The sequence below is a fragment of the Schistocerca gregaria genome, chromosome 7, assembly GCF_023897955.1.
Source record: "Schistocerca gregaria isolate iqSchGreg1 chromosome 7, iqSchGreg1.2, whole genome shotgun sequence".
Lineage (NCBI taxonomy): Eukaryota > Metazoa > Arthropoda > Insecta > Orthoptera > Acrididae > Schistocerca > Schistocerca gregaria.
Window position 1 is genome coordinate 205,749,153 of NC_064926.1, and position 19,877 is coordinate 205,769,029.

At 43.3% G+C, this 19,877-nt stretch overlaps 1 protein-coding gene across 2 annotated transcripts in view; it reads left to right on the forward strand.

Annotated features, from left to right (window-relative positions):
• Positions 1–19,877, forward strand: part of LOC126281596 (rho GTPase-activating protein Graf-like) — a 541,774-nt gene that overhangs the window by 386,878 nt on the left and 135,019 nt on the right. For both annotated transcript variants that reach the window (XM_049980690.1, XM_049980689.1), the window contains exon 3: positions 7,243–7,314. In XM_049980690.1, the coding sequence (XP_049836647.1) occupies positions 7,243–7,314 (72 nt within the window). The remainder of the gene's footprint in view (positions 1–7,242; positions 7,315–19,877) is intronic.

Below are 19,877 nucleotides of genomic sequence, written 5' to 3' on the forward strand. Positions count from 1 at the left end.
CAAAAGTAAGGTCTCCTATTTTTTTATGAGTGTAGACCTGTTTATTTCTACAATGGTTTACATCAGTTTACAGCTTGAACATTTCGCTATTTTTCGACATAATTACCATTTCTGTCAATGCGTTTTTGAAGACGCTGTGGCAGTTTCTGCATGCCCATGTCATACCAGCTCGCCGCTATGCTTTTCAGAAAGTTACGAACCTCTTCTTCGACCTCGTCGTCGGAGCTGACTCGCTGGGACCACAATTAACGCTGACAGGTACTGTGAGACTCTGAAAAAATTCAACTGGGAATTCAGATCAGGGGAAAAGGAATGTTGAGCAAGTGCGTACACAATATCCGTGACAACACTCGCCCACACATATAACCGTTGCTCTCCTGCAACAGTTTCAGTGGAACATAATCATCCACCCACCCTATAGTCCTGACTTGGGGCCCAATGACTATCACTTGCTCCCTCGGTTAAAAGAACATTTGGCCGGAAAGCGATTCAGCTCCGACGACGAGGTGAAAGAAGAGGTTCATAACTTTCTGAACAGCATGGCGGCGAGCTGGTATGGCATGGGCACACAAAAACTGCGACAGCGTCTACAAAAATGCATCGACAGAAATAGTGATTATGTCGGAAAATAGCTAAATGTTCAAGTTGTAAACTGATGTAAAAATAAACAGGTCTATGTACTTATAAAAAAATACGAGACCTTACTTTTGGGGTTACCCTCGTACCTTAAGGCTCAAACAGATGTCGGGCTTGGAAGCGGTCGTCGTTTAATTCATCTTACAATCTTTCGACTGGGGACCTATCAGCCATCATCAGGTGAGCCATCGAAGAGTGGTGAAGACTTCCACCGTTCCGCAATACAGGGTATACATAAAGTCCGGCAAGACTTTCAATCATTTATTGCACAAGAACATTGTAAAGATGTCGTACATATTGCATTTTGAAGATATACTCTGAAAGTTGGTTGGTTGGTTTTTTTTTTTTTTCTTACAAATATTCGATATGCGAACCATGAGTGACCCGGCACACGTCAATACAGTAATCGAAGTCGGCTGTACAACTGGGGCGAGTGCTAGGAAGTCTCTCTAGATCTGCCGTGTGGCGGCGCTCGGTCTGCAATCACTGATAGTGGCGACACGCGGGTCCGACGTATACTAACGGACCGCGGCCGATTTAAAGGTTACCACCTAGCAAGTGTGGTGTCTGGCGGTGACACCACAGAGATGAATGGGTTGTATAGGTTGTCCAGCTAGTAGCCAACCAACACGGTTCATCAACATTCTCGCCAGGCGTATTTCCACGGATTTTTTTAAAAGTAAAATAAGTCCCAAAAACATGTTACTGTTGTCAGAATCATAGTCCTGTGATGCTCCATTCAATGTCCAGTGGAAATGCAGTGTTCAGCAATAGCGAACTTTGTTGGTTGGAAAAATCCGAGTGTAACGTTGATGTTCAGTGCAACATTCTTTCACAGCGCGTGTATCTGTCATGTGTAGACGTACCGTATTGACAACTTATTTCGTAAATTCGGGCCTTCAGTAATAGCAAGTCGTCTTTCACTGATCTTAGATGGTGGACGGAAAATCACTTTCACTTGACGCTCGCGGAGGATTCTTGCTATTTTAAACGAAATGTTTGCAGAACGGAGCAATTCTTCGTCAGTCTGCGATGGATCACCTGATGACGGATGGTGGGTAGCCAGTCGAAATATTGTGGGATGAATTAAACGGCGACCGGCTGCAATCCCGGAAGTGAAACATTCAATTTCCCGGGAAAATTCTAAAATTCACATGTACCTTAATGTTGGCCATAACCATACATTTGATCTTTTTGGTCATCATGTAGCTCTTTTCTTCTAATCTGATCCTTCTGGCGTGCTCTTTTGGGAATATGGTTTACTGACACATCAGAACTAGCTACATGTACGTCATCATCACTCTCTTTCAGCAGGTTTGCAGTGAAGCGACCTGCATCAAACCCTAGTCTCGTAAGGGTCCTGATTCTTCCAATATTTCCATCAATGAATACCAGACAAGTATCATAAGAGGAAAATTTGACAATAGTGGAGGAATAAAACGAAGTTATTAAAACTTCCGTTCAGTTTTTGTGTTCCAACTTGTGTACTTTCTTTAATTAATCGTAATTAATCTCATCGTAAATGGGCTCACAGCCTTCTATACTATACAGATGTCTCTGATGGTAGGAAATAATAAAATGGTACAAACAAGGACAGATATGATATGATCGTGTGGCACTGACGGCCGGGAAAGTTCGGCCGCCGAGTTGCAAGTCTTATTTCAGGTGACCCCACATTAGGCGACTTACGTGTCAGTGATGATGAAATGATGATGAGGACAACTCCCCGTCCACGAACGGAGGAAGTCTCCAATCTGTTCGGGAATCGAACCGGACCCCGCTGCATGGTAGGCAAACACGTTACCACTCAGCTAAGCAGGCGGACACAATGACAGAGCCGTGAAGAAAAGTTGCCGTGGCACTGGGAATTGATTGAAACAAGATGGCTCCTACATAATTTGTAGCATGGATTAAATTCTGAAAATTGCAGACAATATTTATGACATGCTATAGACCTGTCTAGAGACAAGAAAGAATTTTCAAAATTTTTGACGAATTTTACGTACGTCCCCACTTACCGTCGAGAAGGAAGTTAGTTCTCTTACCCTGTCGTGTTGTATCTTCTGTGTACGAGAAGACGCGTTTCCCTCACTCTGCCTCTGTTAACGTACGCCTTTGGGACAGTCTCAAAATCCAGTATCATTTCACCAACGTAGAATGACGACTTGCAGGGGCAACATAAATTTAATTTTCAATATTTCAGTGTTATTATTCACCAAATTCAAAAGTTTAAAATCCGGTAATTACATACTCATTAGGAGCTATAATATTGTGTACGGTATGTTTTTTGAGAGCATGCAAGTCACGGCGCGCAAATTATCCAGACTAATTTCATCCAGTGGCTCTGGATGAGAGCACATAGCGACTTCCAACAAACTTTATACATAATTTCAAAACTTTAGGAAACAAACTTTATACATAATTCCAAAACTTTAGGAAACATTTTCTCGTGACACTGCCGACAAAACGATAAAAAGAAATAAGTTTGTCGCTTACTACATTTTACCTGTTAATGCAATAAAACTTCATCACCAGGCATGTCGTTTTAATTTACAACAGTTCTTAATATAAAATGTAAGCGCAACGCAGTTTGCAGACAGTATGCACATATACCACCGAACGTACGTGCAAACTTACATCATTGTACGACAGATAGCTGAGGAGATATGACTGGCAAACATTGAGTTGCATGGATAACTAGCGTTTCTTAAAGCGAAACTGATTTACCCAGATCTACTCAATCAGTGTTTGATAATCGCACTAAGCGATTTCCAATCAACTTTAAACATAATTTCAAACCTTTTCTAAATTTATTCTCGCTCGCTTAACGCCAAAGATTTAACACATTTACTCATTTGTGAGGTAATCAGACGTTTGAAGCTCTTTTAAATATAGTAATCCCATTGTTTAAATAGTCGTGGATGGAGGGTTTAGCGCTCATAAAGAAACGACGACTATCAAATAGACACGTATCTCTAACATTTTTTATGTGACAACACTGTGTTTGGTTCACTGCTTATATTCAGGAGCTGTTATTGCTGATTCTCCGTGATATTGTAGAATCTCAGAGGTCGGCGAGCGGGTGCTGAGAAATTGTGCTCTTTGACTAAAGGCTACAGATTTGGTTTTTGCGGATTGACGGCCAGCGGAAGGGCGACGGTGGAAGAAGCAAGCGAAATTAGTGGAGGGAGTGTATAATTTACTTCCCCTTCCATCCATTATTTTTGCCACTTGTAAGTTTGGGTTGGTACGATCTGCTGTGTAAAAATAAAGAATGCAGGAATAAGTTTACTGTGGCTGATTAATGACGTTACGGAAGTTGTTACTAAATGTGTTTATAGACAGCTTTACTCATTTCACCTAAGTGCAAACAAACGTATGTTCTTCCGTTATCGTCGATTGCATTACACATTATTTGGTTTCTTAGGATCACAGGAAATTGACATTATCTTACCTGTCATGTCTTTTGTTGTGATTCTATCGACTTAAACGCTACACACTGAAAGCTCGACCCCGGTAGCTCTTCTATCAAATTTCGTTGTGCCTGTCAGTATGATGTGTGAATGGAGTTTTAGCAAATTAAATATGATCGAGAAAAACTGTTTAAGGTTGAGTATGGGCCAAAGTAGATGCAGATTTAGTTAACTGATTAATGAATTCGCGTCGCTCAAAACAAGTAAATGCAAAGTAAAATCCATACTACTGTAGAAAGACAAGTCTTTGTAACCAAAACTCTCCCTTAGCGATGTAGAAGATTTAAGCTTCTAAGCTGTATCGCGATCAAAAGATTCTTCAGTTTATGTCACATATTTTGGTACCTTCAAGCTCACTCATCAAAACCCATAGAGTACTTCCCGTTGATGTAAAATAATGAACTTTGGCAAGAAGTAACGTTTCACAGTACAAGTAAAGTAAAAATGCCTGAAAATAGTTAAATTATCATATCATATAAAAAATAACTTTGCCATTAGAACGCACATTGCATTCATCATCCGTCAAAAGCATAATGGATGAACATTAATGCATGAAAACATAAACTTTAGTTTACAGTCATGTTTTAGTAAGTAAAAAAATATATATATATTTTAATAAATCTTATATTTTTACGTATGGCAATAATATCGAAAACTTCTTAACCGATTTACATTCAAATGTTTACACGATACACTTTTAAACATTTAGGCGGGCAAAGGCTATACATTCTTTTAAACAACGGTGTACAGGTTTTGTGTTTAAACCGAGTACAAGAAAAAAATCTTTGCTGTGATTTGCTGTGAAAGTGTCTGCTTTATTTTCTTTCTCGCAGTCATTTTTAAGTACAGTAGCAGAACATTTAAACCGTTAGACATGTGTTTCTCCCATATATATTCTGTCTCATTTTTTTAACAAAAATTATACACAACTGTGTGTTTTTTATTTCCATCTCGCAGTCAGTTTTCACAGAAAACACTAAAGTCATATTTATGGTTTATCGGCTTATGATCAGAATACTATTACAGAATCTTATTTTTCAATAACAATAAATAGGGCTCAGAAAGTCAGGGAGGGGGGGGGGGGGGTGTTAAGGAAACGTACATAGAGGGGGTAGGAGATGGGCAGATATGGGAGGAATAACTGGACAGAGAGGGGGGAGCAGGAGGTGGACAAAGAGAGGAAGTGTGCTTTAAGTTTTGGAAACTTACGTAGGATGATCGATGACGGTGGACCAAAGACGTTGCAGTTGTCGCAGCGCTCGTGTGGGGTCTGTTATTGTCATGCTGAAGAAGAGGGTGCCCCATGTGTGGACAAATCTTCGAACTGGAAACTCGGTTACAGCTGTTTCTACCCCACCGACACAGTTAATCTTACACGCCTACATGTTTCAATTCGGAGCCTTCTGGTGGTAGCCGGCTGCAAATATGTAGACAAGAAGAGTAATGTTTTGGAGCATGTCCGGGAAATAACGACGAATACATACAAAATTTATTGAAAATGTATTTTTTTTTTACAAACACGTTAAGTTAGTTCTTTCGTTTGTGTATGAAAAATTGTATCCTCCTCACAAGGCCGCGCGGCTACGAGCAATGCGTTCTTTGAAGTTATCGATGACACTTTCACAAAATTCTGGTGGGATGCCGTTAATAACACTTTTAATTTTATCCTTCAATTGGTGTATTGTTTGTGGTTTGTTCACTTACAATTTTGATTTCACGAATCCCCACAAAAAAGTCACAAGGCATAAGTTCGCATTATCTGGGAGGCCATTCCAGGTTGCCACCCAAAAGAGAGAATTTTTTGAGGAAACATCTAATCCTTACTTCTTGGACGCCAGTCAGTATGTGAATAACGTTTCTTTCGTTTAAAAAGCTATAAGCGTTTTCGCATAAAAAATTCCGGAGGCAATATTTATCAGCACGTCCTCGTACATAGCGAAGTGTAGCGCGCGCGAGACCAAATTACACGACTTACTGCTGCGCGACTTTACTCGGAAATGTTTGCTGGCCGCCCGGATTAATTCTCTGCACTGCTACACCATTAAAACTGGTGTAAATAAGGCTGCCAGCATTTCTTTGACCCGCGAAATTGCTTCGGAATTAATTAGCTTTCTAACTGCATTGAGCAATATTCCAAGACGACTGGACTGTAAGACTATCAATACATGAGGTGCACCGGTGGTTTAAAACAGTTCTGTAAGATTGGTTTAAAACAAGTTCATTTAAATCATTTAGTAACGGTTTTCAGCTGTACAGTTGGATGGACTGGGGAAAGGATAGTATCGCAAGAAAAGTGTTCTTCCTGGAGTTTATATTTCAGCTCAGAACTGCGTCCAAACAAAAGGAAATAGCGCTTTCTCAGAGCTTAAATGGAAAGATCACTTGGTATGTCAAATAAATTCACAAAAGAAATAACTCAGTTTGCGATATGTTTGTTGTCATCATATAGCCCCCATCCGCTAACAGAAAGGTATTTTCTGGAGTGCCTTGTATTGGCCTATTTGCTCGACCAGATTTGTATCGGAACTTCCACTGTACTGGCAAGGGTTTTTCTGTCTGTATTGGAACCAATCTGTTCAGACTTGCGTATGAAATCGACCATCAGCGGACGACTTCCGGTCTGCCACAGGTGATCTTGGTGGTACCTTTAAAATCATGAATGCCAAAGTTGCTTAACTCACAATCTTTGTCACCAGCTGGATAGGAACATGTGATTTGCAGTAATCCTCAGGTAAACTGTGGGAAAAAATGTAACACCAGCTCTAAATGGCACTAGAATTTCCGCAGTAATTCCGGAATCAAGTTGAAGTAAATTACAAAGTACTAAATTGTTAAGGCTCTCGTGGCCACTTATTGATAAACTGCCTATTGGATTCTGTGTCGGGTTCTTCGGCCAACGTTCATCTGACGATTTTACTGATGTTTCGCCAGCACGAGTGGCTGGCATTGTCAAAGCTTCACCCCCCATTGCCGGTGGTGAACTGTACCCGAGACAGAAGCCAATACACAGTTTGTCAAATTACAAGGTGCTGCTACATAAATTGTCTGGCGTAACAGCTTTCTTTCCCGTATCTTGTCTACTGTGCATGTATGTGGTTTTCCGTATCTGACGTCGTTCGTTGTTTTGTTGCAGCTGGACCGCGCCTACGAGCAAATAATTCTGCCGCTGGAGAAGTTCCGGAAGGAGGAGATAGGAGCCGTCAAGGTAAGCATCTCCTTCACAGTTAACACATTGCGATGAATGGCTTCGTATATTCGTTTTAGTGTCAAGGGTGCCGTGGCTCTTCATTTTGGTACCGCTTGCACCAACTTTTTATTTCTCTTTGACCTGACCAGCATAGTTTTTGTGCTTTTTGCCTAATCCTTAGAAAGCTTTAGACCACAGGGAGTTATGTAAAGTCACGTGTGTATTGGAGGTAAATGTAAACCTGCATTTTTTTGTGCAGCTAAGCTGTCGCTTAAGTACCATGGTCAGTCTGACGATGTGCCACAATGGGTCATTTCAAGCTTAGATCGTGCGTCCATTGTCACGTTATTTATTTATCGATTTATTTACCCTGGCAAGATTAGAGCAGCAGACCCACTCTTAAATCTAACTAGTCATGCTCCATTCTACACTGTCCTGTCACATTAATGTGACCACCTGTCAGAAGCCTTGAACAATCACCTTCTGCAGCGCGGACTGCTGCGAGATGTGCAGGTAGAGTGCCAATGAGATTCTGGAAGGCACCGACAGGGATGTCACTTTCAGTGCCGTGACCAGCTGTGCTAGATTTATCAGTTGAGGGTCGATGGCACAAGCAGCGTGATCGAGGTTGTCTCACAGATTCTCGACTGTGTTTAAATCTGGGGAGTTTGATGGCCAGGGCAGTATGGTAAACTGATCCTGGTGCTCTTCAAACCACGCACGAACACTGCAAGTTGTGAGACATGTTGAGATGTCCTGCTGGTAAATTCCATCGTGCCAAGGAAAAAAACAAGCGTGGCACAGTGACTAGCACACTGGACTCGCATTCGGGAGGACGACGGTTCAATCCCGCGTGCGGCCATCCTGATTTAGGTTTTCCGTGATTTCCCTAAATCGCTCATGACAAATGCCGGGTGGTTCCTTTGAAAGGGCACGGCCGACTTCCTTCCCCGTCCTTCCCTAATCCGATGAGACCGATGACCACGATGTCAGATCTCCTCCCCCAAATAACCCAACCCAACCCCCACTGTTGATCCATTGTGCATTCCAGAATGAAGAGATCACGCAGGGAATGCCTTGAGAGAACCCCAATGCATAACACCCACTCCTCCGGACTGGATCCTTCCGACGATTGTTGCAGGGCCGTACTCATCATCAGCCATCTACATAATAGAGCACGACATGACTCACCTGAAAGGGCCACCTATCACCATTCAATGGACGTCTGAATGCGATATTGGCATTCAATTTCCAGGCTTTGTTGCAAATGTACAGCAATCGGCATGGGTGCACGACCCAGGACCTGCTGCAGAGTCTTGTACACAGCAACGTTGAATGAACGACTGTTGAGGAGGCGCTGTTGGTAGCTTCTTGGTCGATCTGGACAGTAAGCTGTTCAACAGTTGCTTGTCTATTTGCCCATACACATCTCTGAGCCGTCATTCGCCCATGTCGTCTGCGATCTATGGTGCACCACAAGTGCCTCAGCGCCATTTTCCCATACACTTTAATCATGTGGCGCACAAACAGTTAGCAAAGTTTTTGTGTACCCAGCCTTCTGAATGTAGGTTTGAGATACTTCGTCCATTCACTTAAGTAATAAGGTTTGTTGGTTGAGGATCCATAGCACGAACAGCTCGATCGAGGGAGCCCTACAGATTCTCGATTGGGTTAAAATCCGGGGAGTTTGGTGGCCGGAGGAGTGAGGTAAACTGATCCTGCTCCTCTTCGAACCACGCACGTACACTGCGAGCTGTGCAACATGTTGCATTGTCCTGCTGGTAGATGTCGTGCTGAAGGAAAACAAACTGCATGCGGAGGTGGACATGGTCTCTAAGGATAGATACATACTTGGGTTGATCGATAGCGCTTTCCAGAATGACGACATCACCCAAGGAATCCTACAACAATCCTGAGACCATAACGGTCCTTTTGCCGGCCTAGACCCTTACTACGATTGTTGCACGGTGTTTGCTTTCAGCCGTTTCACTTCGTACATGCCGACGCCATCTGTCCAGTGGAGCATAAAACGTGATTCATCTGAAAAGGCCATCTGCCGCCACTCTTTGGACGTCCTGTTGCGGTTGTTGTTGTTGTTGTTGTTGTTGTCTTCAGTCCTGAGACTGGTTTGATGCAGCTCTCCATGCAATTCTATCCTGTGCAAGCTGCTTCATCTCCCAGTACCTACTGCAACCTACATCCTTCTGAATCTGCTTAGTGTACTCATCTCTCGGTCTCCCTCTACGATTTTTACCCTCCACACTGCCCTCCAATGCTAAATTTGTGATCCCTTGATGAATCAAAACATGTCCTACCAACCGATCCCTTCTTCTAGTCAAGTTGTGCTACAAACTTCTCCCCAATCCTATTCAATACCTCCTCATTAGTTACGTGATCTATCCACCTTATCTTCAGTATTCTTCTGTAGCACCACATTTCGAAAGCTTCTATTCTCTTCTTGTCCAAACTATTTATCGTCCATGTTTCACTTCCATACATGGGTACACTCCAAACAAATACTTTCAGAAACGACTTCCTGATACATAAATCTATATTCGATGTTAACAAATTTCTCTTCTTCAGAAACGCTTTGATTGCCATTGCCAGTCTACATTTTATATCCTCTCTACTTCGACCATCATCAGTTATTTTACTTCCTAAATAGAAAAACTCCTTTACTACTTGAAGTGTCTCATTTCCTAATCTAATTCCCTCAGCATCACCCGATTTAATTTGACTACATTCCATTATCCTCGTTTTGCTGTTGTTGATGTTCATCTTATATCCTCCTTTCAAGACACTGTCCATTCCATTCAACTGCTCTTCCAAGTTCTTTGCCGTCTCTGACAGAATTACAATGTCATTGGCGAACCTCAAAGTTTTTACTTCGTCTCCATGAATTTTAATACCTACTCCAAATTTTTCTTTTGTTTCCTTTACTGCTTGCTCAATATACAGATTGAATAACATCGGGGAGAGGCTACAACCCTGTCTCACTCCTTTCCCAACCACTGCTTCTCTTTCATGCCCCTCGACTTTTATGACTGCCATCTGGTTTCTGTACAAATTGTAAATAGCCTTTCGCTCCCTGTATTTTACCCCTGCCACCTTTAGAACGTTGAAAAAGAGTATTCCAGTCAACATTGTCAAAAGCTTTCTCTAAGTCTACAAATGCTAGAAACGTAGGTTTGCCTTTTCTTAATTTTTCTTCTAAGATAAGTCGTAAGGTCAGTATTACCTCACGTGTTCCAACATTTCGACGGAATCCAAACTGATCCTCCCCGAGGTCCGCATCTACCAGTTTTTCCATTCGTCTGTAAAGAATTCGCGTTAGTATTTTGCAGCTGTGACTTATTAAACTGATAGTTCGGTAATTTTCACATCTGTCAACACCTGCTTTCTTTGGGATTGGAATTATTATATTCTTCTTGAAGTCTGAGGGTATTTCACCTGTCTCATACATCTTGCTCACCAGCTGGTAGAGTTTTGTCATGACTGGCTCTCCCAAGGCGCTGAGTAGTTCTAATGGAATGTTGTCTACTCCGGGGGCCTTGTTTCAACTCAGGTCTTTCAGTGCTCTGTCAAACTCTTCACGCAGTATCGTATCTCCCATTTCGTCTTCATCTACATCCTCTTCCATTTCCATAATATTGTCCTCAAGTACATCACCCTTGTATAAACCTTCTATATACTCCTTCCACCTTTCTGCCTTCCCTTCTTTGCTTAGAACTGGGTTGCCATCTGAGCTCTTGATATTCATACACGTGGTTCTCTTCTCTCCAAAGGTCTCTTTAATTTTCCTGTAGGCAGTATCTATCTTACCCCTAGTGAGATAAGCTTCTACATCCTTACATTTGTCCTCTAGCCATCCCTGTTTAGCCATTTTGCACTTCCTGTCGATCTCATTTTTGAGACGTTTGTATTCCTTTTTGCCTGCTTCATTTACTGCATTTTTATATTTTCTCCTTTCATCAATTAAATTCAATATTTCTTCTGTTACCCAAGGATTTCTAGCAGCCCTCGTCTTTTTACCTACTTTATCCTCTGCTGCCTTCACTACTTCATCCCTCAGAGCTACCCATTCTTCTTCTACTGTATTTCTTTCCCCTATTCCTGTCAATTGTCCCCTTATGCTCTCCCTGAAACTCTGTACAACCTCTGGTTCTTTCAGTTTATCCAGGTCCCTTCTCCTTAATTTCCCACATTTTTGCAGTTTCTTCAGTTTTAATCTACAGGTCATAACCAATAGATTGTGGTCCGAGTCCACATCTGCCCCTGGAAATGTCTTACAACTTAAAACCTGGTTCCTAAATCTCTGTCTTACCATTATATAATCTATTTGATACCTTTTAGTATCTCCAGGGTTCTTCCACGTATACAACCTTCTTTCATGATTCTTAAACCAAGTGTTAGCTATGATTAAGTTGTGCTCTGTGCAAAATTCTACTAGGCGGCTTCCTCTTTCATTTCTTAGCCCCAATCCATATTCACCTACTATGTTTCCTTCTCTCCCTTTTCCTACACTCGAATTCCAGTCACCCATTACTATTAAATTTTCGTCTCCCTTCACTATCTGAACAATTTCTTTTATTTCATCGTACATTTCTTCAATTTCTTCATCATCTGCAGAGCTAGTTGGCATATAAACTTGTACTACTGTAGTAGGTGTGGGCTTCGTATCTATCTTGGCCACAATAATGCGTTCACTATGCTGTTTGTAGTAGCTTACCCGCATTCCTGTTTTCCTATTCATTATTAAACCTACTCCTGCATTACCCCTATTTGATTTTGTGTTTATAACCCTGTAGTCACCTGACCAGAAGTCTTGTCCCTCCTGCCACCGAACTTCACTAATTCCCACTATATATAACTTTAACCTATACATTTCCCTTTTTAAATTTTCTAATCTACCTGCCCGATTAAGGGATCTGACATTCCACGCTCCGATCCGTAGAACGCCAGTTTTCTTTCTCCTGATAACGACATCCTCCTGTGTAGTCCCCGCCTGGAGATCCGAATGGGGGACTATTTTACCTCCGGAATATTTTACCCAAGAGGATGCCATCATCATTTAATCATACAGCAAAGCTGCATGTCCTCGGGAAAAATCACGGCTGTAGTTTCCCCTTGCTTTCAGCCGTTCGCAGTACCAGCAAAGCAAGGCCGTTTTGGTTAATGTTGCAAGGCCAGATCAGTCAATCATCCAGACTGTTGCCCCTGCATCTACTGAAAAGGCTGCTGCCCCTCTTCAGGAACCACACGTTTGTCTGGCCTCTCAACAGATACCCCTCCGTTGTGGTTGCACCTACGGTACGGCCATCTGTATCGCTGAGGCACGCAAGCCTCCCCACCAACGGCAAGGTCCAGGTTCATGGGGGGGGGAGGGGGGAGGGGGGGGTTGCGGTATTGGCATGCAAATACCGGTCGTCTTCGTCAAAGAACAGCATTCAGCAGGAACCAGGCGCTTGCTGTGGAGGCACATACGCAGCAACTTTCGCTGAACAGTCGTTGAGGAGAAGCTTTCTGCATCTGGGCGGACAATTGCTCAGCAGTTGCAGGCCTGTTATTCCGTACACATCTTCGCAGCGGTCGCTCACCCCTGTTGTTTATGGCCCGCGGAGCACTACCGTTGCGTCGACAAGTTTTTAAATTACGCCATGTTGCCGTGCATCGTATGCAGGGTGTCCCAAAAAGAATGACCCGGTCTTAATTTGTAATAATATTGAGACAAATGTCACAGGGTAACTGTAACAGAGCTAGGTGTAATCGGCATGGTCTAGAGTTTCAGAAAAAATCCGCTAGATGTCGCTACGAGCGCTGACCTGGAGAATGCAGCCAGTCTCGCGCAATATGGCGTCCGCGCAACAGGAGGCGTGTTGTGTTATTGAGTTGAGTCGTACTCTATCAGTGATCGCAGTTCAGCGGGCGTTTCATATTCGATTACGCGCTAAACCACCATCACCAAAGAACATTCGTCGGTGGCATAAACAGTTTGAATGAACAGGGTGCCTCTGTAAAGGCAAAAGTCCTGGCTGGCCACGCGTTCCTGAACAAACATTGGAACAAATTCGACGAGCATTTGAGCGAGCCTCCGCAAGTCTACGCGTTGTGCTAGCCTAGAACTTGCGTGTGTTACGGCGTCGTTTAGTCCTCAAACCTTACCGATTACAACTGGTACAAGCTCTTCGAGGCAAGAGCAAAAGTGAAGCTTGTGGACTTTAGCAATACTATTTAGAGGACATAACAGATGACACCTTAATGCCACGGTTGATGTTCAGCCATGAGTTAACTGCCTATATTAGTGGTAAGGTTCATCGTCATAATGTGGGTATATGAGGGCTCGAAAATCCTCATGAAACAGTTGAACACGAACATGATTCACCAAAAGTGAACTTTTTTGTGCTGTTTCGCAAAGCAAGGTCGTGTGGACCCTACCTTTTTTTTTTTTTTTTTTTTTTTTTTTTTTTTTTTTTTTTTTTTTTTTTTTTTGAGGAAGAAACCGTAACAGGGCAATCATATCTTGCAATGCTACGCATAATATATATAAATGATCCTGTAGTATACAGAGAAGTTGCAGCATTAGAAAATTGTAGCGAAATGCAGGAAGATCTGCAGCGGATAGGCACTTGGTGCAGGTAGTGGCAACCGACCGTTAACATAGACAAGTGTAATGTATTGCGAATACATAGAAAGATGGATCCTTTATTGTATGATTATATGATAGCGGAAGAAACACTGGTAGCAGTTACTTCTGTAAAATATGTGGGAGTATGCGTGCAGAACGATTTGAAGTGGAATGATCATATAAAATTAATTGTTGGTAAGGCGGGTACCAGGTTGAGATTCATTGGGAGAGTCCTTAGAAAATGTAGTCCATCAACAAAGGAGGTGGCCTACGAAACACTCGTTCGACCTATACTTGAGTATTACTCATCAGTGTGGGATCCGTACCAGATCGGGTTGACGGAGGAGATAAAGAAGATCCAAAGAAGAGCGGCGCGTTTCGTCACAGGGTTATTTGGTAAGCGTGATAGCGTTACGGAGATGTTTAGCAAACTCGAGTGGCAGACTCTGCAAGAGAGGCGCTCTGCATCGCGGTGTAGCTTGCTGTCCAGGTTTCGAGAGGGTGCGTTTCTGGATGAGGTATCGAATATACTGCTTCCCCCTACTTGTACCTCCCGAGGAGATCACGAATGTAAAATTAGAGAGATTATAGCGCGCACGGAGGCTTTCAGACAGTCGTTCTTCCCGCGAATCATACGCGACTGGAGCGGAAAAGGGAGGTAATGACAGTGGCACGTAAAGTGCCCGCCGCCACACACCGTTGGGTGGCTTGCGGAGTATAAATGTAGATGTAGATCAACTGGTTATTCCCACAACTTGACTCTGACATTTTCATCTATCAGCAAGAGCACCACCGCACTGGCACAACAACACGCGCAGTTTCCTCAATGCCAAGGTGCCTCAACATTGCATAGGGCGTACAGGACCGCGAGACCAGACTGTACACTCTTGGCCTCCTAGGTCCCCTAGCTTAACACCATCTCCCTTACGTCGTGACATTGATGAACTAAAATCCAGAATATCAGCTGCTGTAGCTTCAGTGACAGAAGACACCTTACGCTCAGTTTGGTCTGAATTCGGGTATGGGATAGATGTCGTCCGTGCAGCCAATGAAAGACATATTGAACATTTATGATGTATTTTTATAAATTTGTGTAATTTCTGAGATATTTAGTATACAATTTGTTGGTGTTACACCCTTCTTCCTAACAAATAATTCTTTTGAAATCGAGTCATTCTTTTTGGGGCACTCAGTACTTCTAACCACTGCGGCACGCCAGCAGTTCACAGGTTTTATCCGTTTCGGAAATGATTCCACCCTCGGACCGATAGCCAGTGACCATGTCCTTTCAGACGTCAGATATATAGTCCCGTTTCCGCGTTAGGACAACTACTACGTTCCAGAATGAGATTTTCACTCTGCAGCGGAGTGTGCGCTGATATGAAACTTCCTTGCAGATTAAAACTGTGTGCCCGACCGAGACTCGAACTCGGGACCTTTGCCTTCCGCTCTAGTGCTCTGCCATCTGAGCTACCGAAGTACTACTCACGCCCGGTACTCACAGCTTTACTTCTGCCAGTATCTCGTCTCCTACCTTCCAAACTTTACAGAAGATCTCCTGCGAAAGGCAAAGGTCTCAAGTTCGTGTCTCGGTCGGGCACACAGTTTTAATCTGCCAGGAAGTTTCATATCAGCGCACACTCCGCTGCAGAGTGAAAATCTCATTCTGGAAACATCCCCCAGGCTTGGTTAAGCCATGTCTCCGCAGTATCCTTTCTTTCAGGAGTGCTAGTTCTGCAAGGTTCGCAGGAGAGCTTTTGTAAAGTTTGGAAGGTAGGAGACGAGGTACTGGCAGAAGTAAAGCTGTGAGTACCGGGCGTGAGTCGTACTTCTGTAGCACAGGTGGTAGAGCACTAGAGCGGAAGGCAAAGGTCCCGAGTTCGAGTCTCGGTCGGGCACACAGTTTTAATCTGCCAGGAGGTTTCAACTACTGCGTTGTTTGCCCACGCCCCTCCCCGACACGCTTTATGTACCCTTCACTGCTAGTGCCCTCATCTAACGTCTGTGAGTGATTATTGCTCATTGATGTCCAGCGTAGTCTGTGGTCACATTAATGTCATCAGATCGTGTATATTTATGTCTGCGATGCGAACACTAAGCAGGAAGGTTCCTTTAGTCCCAGAATGGCTTATGCGAGAGCTGTTGCTCGCGTTTTACCAGTGCGACTGCGAGCGCGGATTCAGGAGCGTTCGTTCAGTGTAAACATTCTTTCTTTAGCTTGACTTCCGCACGAGAGGCAGATGTCGGTGTCCCGGCGACGTGCGTGGTACTCCAGACAGCGGCTGGATGTCGTCAGCCCGGCGGTCAGCAAGTTTGCGCTGGACTGTTTTCGGCTCTCAACAGGCGGTCAGTCGAAGTCGATCGGAGTGTCAGATGATGACACTTTGGAGGTGACCGGCTCGAGACCCGGGACCATCACCTTTAGCTGACAACGAGTAGACCAGCGGCTAGCTGATGACTCTCAAGATTGAACCTACTAGTATGGAGAATGTTACACCGTCAGCTGAAGTCGGAATTCCAGGAACCAGTCAAAGTACAAGTGCTGCTAAAGGCTGAGCGTCGAGGATTTAGTAGTCGCTTGCCCAGCTTTATGGCACGGCAATTGGAAACCTAGCCCATCGTGGTCGTGTGAGTAGGACCTCCCGTCGGGTAGACCGTTCGCAAAGTGCAAGTCTTTCAATTTGATGCCACTTGGGCGATGGGGATAAAATGATGATGATTAGGACAATACAACACCCAGTCCCTAAGCGGAGAAAATCTCCAACCCAGCCGGGAATCGAACCCGGGCCCGTAAGATTGACATTCTGTCGCGCTGACCACTCCGCTACGGGGGGAGGGGGGGGGGGGGGACACGTAGCCCATCGATGCGATAGGCTGCTATAATGCCGAATGCTACGCTAGCAGTGTTTCAACATCCAGCGGCAGGATTTCGCAAGTAACTCGCCTGCTCTCCCTTGAATGGTTGTGAAGGTTGTTGTCACAACAATAATTTACACTATTATCATCGCTACATGTATTTAAGAAGTCTTACATTTATCACGAAGAACAAAACTTGAAATTACTATAACATTAACAGTGGAACTGCAAGCAGCTATAGCAAAAAAGAAATCTTACACGAAAACTACATCGCCAAAGTGACCTCATTTTAAGGAGAGAATAAAAGACACACTTGCACGATCTCAGCCCCAGCGATCGACCCTGACCGAAAATTTCGACCATAATTCTCACAATACGCAGTTATGAGTTTTTCAAAGACAGCTTTTAAATTTTGGCACGCACCAATCGTTCGTCAATCGCTCCGCCCTCTGCAGCCGCCTAATGCTGGGGCGTGTAGTATTGTACGACGAATTGACATCAGAGCCCTTCTATTCGCGGGAGGGGGAAAGAGGAGCGGGGAGGGAGCCACGTCTACCCAAGGTGTTCGGAAATCTTGTTCAAGAACACGTTATTCTACGCGAAAAAAGCAGTGCCATTTATTTATGGAAATAAAGCTTGGGCGACAATTAGACGGCAAGAAATTCTAATACAACTCAAGGATTGTGGTTTCACGAAGAAGATTGGAAAGATGCGCAAGGGAAGATGGTAAAGGATGTGAGGTATTACGGAAATATTTAGGCATATACTACCTAAACGGGAAAAAAATAGGAGAAAACGGAAGAAACGTTTTGACCGTACGAGTGGAGGAAGACACTTGCTCTTGCTACAGATGCACTGGGAAGAAATGTTGGAAGACAATACAAGAGATTGAGTAGCGTATCAGACAGTATGATTAATAAATGAAGCGAGAAAGAAGAAGATAAGTGTATAATACTAGGTGCGACAATAAAGTAATGAGACTGATTTTCTTTGCAAGACGAGGCAACCCTGCAGGCTTGTGTAGGCACAATATCTTTGACCTTAGTCTATAAGCTGCTCCTGGCCGGCCAGTGTGGCCGAGCGGTTCTAGGCGCTTCAGTCTGGGACCGCGCGACCACTACGGTCGCAGGTTCGTATCCTGCCTCGGGCATGGATGTGTGTGATGTCGTTAGGTTAGTTAGGTTTAAGTAGTTCTAAGTTCTAGGGAACTGATGACCTCAGTCCCATAGTGCTCAGAGCCATTTGAACCATTTATAAGCTGCTTCTAGTCCAAGCGGCACATCGCTGCAACTGCTCAGTTGTGAGTTGTGTTGTAATAAGTTAATACGTGTTTGTGTCACGGAAAAATGTGGCAGGATCTGTTAGAGCAAACGGAAATCAATCCAGAATTGTTGAGCCGTGTTATCACTGGTGGTGAAAGTTGGTTTTTTCAGTACGAACCAGAGGCAAAACACCAAAGTTCGCAGTGGTGCTCAAAGGGATCACCCTGACCAAAAAAAAGCTCGCATGTTAAAGTCAAATGTGAAATGCATGCTTGTGTGCTTCTTTGATTCCAAGGGGAATTGTTCTTAAAGCGTGGGTGCCTCCTGGACCAACAGTTAACTGATATTACTACAAAGAAATTTTAGACACACTTTGTAAAAGAGTTCTTTCTGTCCGGGCCAACATTGCTGATAATTGGATTCTGCATCACGATAATGTGCCATCCCATACTGCTCTGTCAGTACATCAATTTTTAACCTCAAAACAAATTTCAGTACTACCATAGCCACCTTATTCACCAGATACCGCTCCGGGCGACTTTTTTCTATTTCCAAGATCAAAACAGTGGTCAAGGGACACTGTTTTCAAACAACACAAGATGTCCAAAAAGCTGTGACGAGGATCTTGGAGGATATTACAGATGATGAGTTCCAGAAATGTTAACATCAATGGCAGAACCGCTGGAAAAAGTGTGTGCAATCAGAAGGGAACTACTTTGAAGGAGACAACACTAAACGTGACTAAAACAGTAAGCAACAAATTTTTCATCACATCAGTCTCATTACTTTATTGTCGCAGCACTGTGTTATGTCAGTTTCACGCACATCCTCTGTGTTATTTTAACAGTACTCTCGTATTGACATTCTGCAGCTATATATAGGCCTCAAAATCAAAATGAATAAATCTATCCTACAGAATTATTATGTTAAGAAGTTAATGATTTTCTATTTACAATTTTATAAAGCTAATACGTTGAAAAATAGCGCATATCCGGCAAATGTACTTAACTTTAACAATGCTAGCACTAAAATTCAAATAAAATAAAATGCAGCATCGGTGTTAATAATGAAATAGCGCTAAGCTACTTCTTTATTGACATAATAATTCGTTTCATTCTTTTACACTGCATTTGTGGATCGCAACATAAAAATGTTCAAAGCAAAGAGATCTCTGCAGCCACCTACCTGTTATAAACTGGACTTTGTCGCAGTGAACAAAAATATGTACACTATGAGGAAAAGTAGTTCACAAACCTCTTACTCCACTATACAGTACTTCGCGCCCTGTCATTAGGCGGCTGCAGGGGGGGGGGGGGGGGGGGGGGACTGAGAAATATTCGACGCGTGCCAAAGTTTAAAAGCTGTACTTCTAGTTTTTAACAGCTTATTATCAGACTTACGGCCCAACTAGTTTTTAACAGCTTATTATCAGAATTATGGCCCAAATTTTCATGAGAGCTCGATTGCTGCGGCTGATGTCTTGCAAGTCTGCTTGTTTTCCTAAAAAAAGGGTAGGTTGGTGATATCTCTTTATGAGACGAATTCTAGGCAGGTAGATTTAAACTGAGGACACTGGATGAATGAACGTGAGAGAACACGTAGGAGAAAGAGAAAAAGAGGAGCATGCGAGGACACACACGATGGATAGAGGGTTGGGCGGAAAAGAATTTGGCAACACAGGAGGTTGGCCGTCGTTTTGGTGTACACTACAGAAACGTCAGTCGAACATTCACCCAGAGTCGTGAGACATAATACACGTAAGATGTCTCGTAGAATTCGCCCGCGGTCATCAACAGCTACAAATTATGACTCGTACAAAAATCATGTAGTCGCAGATT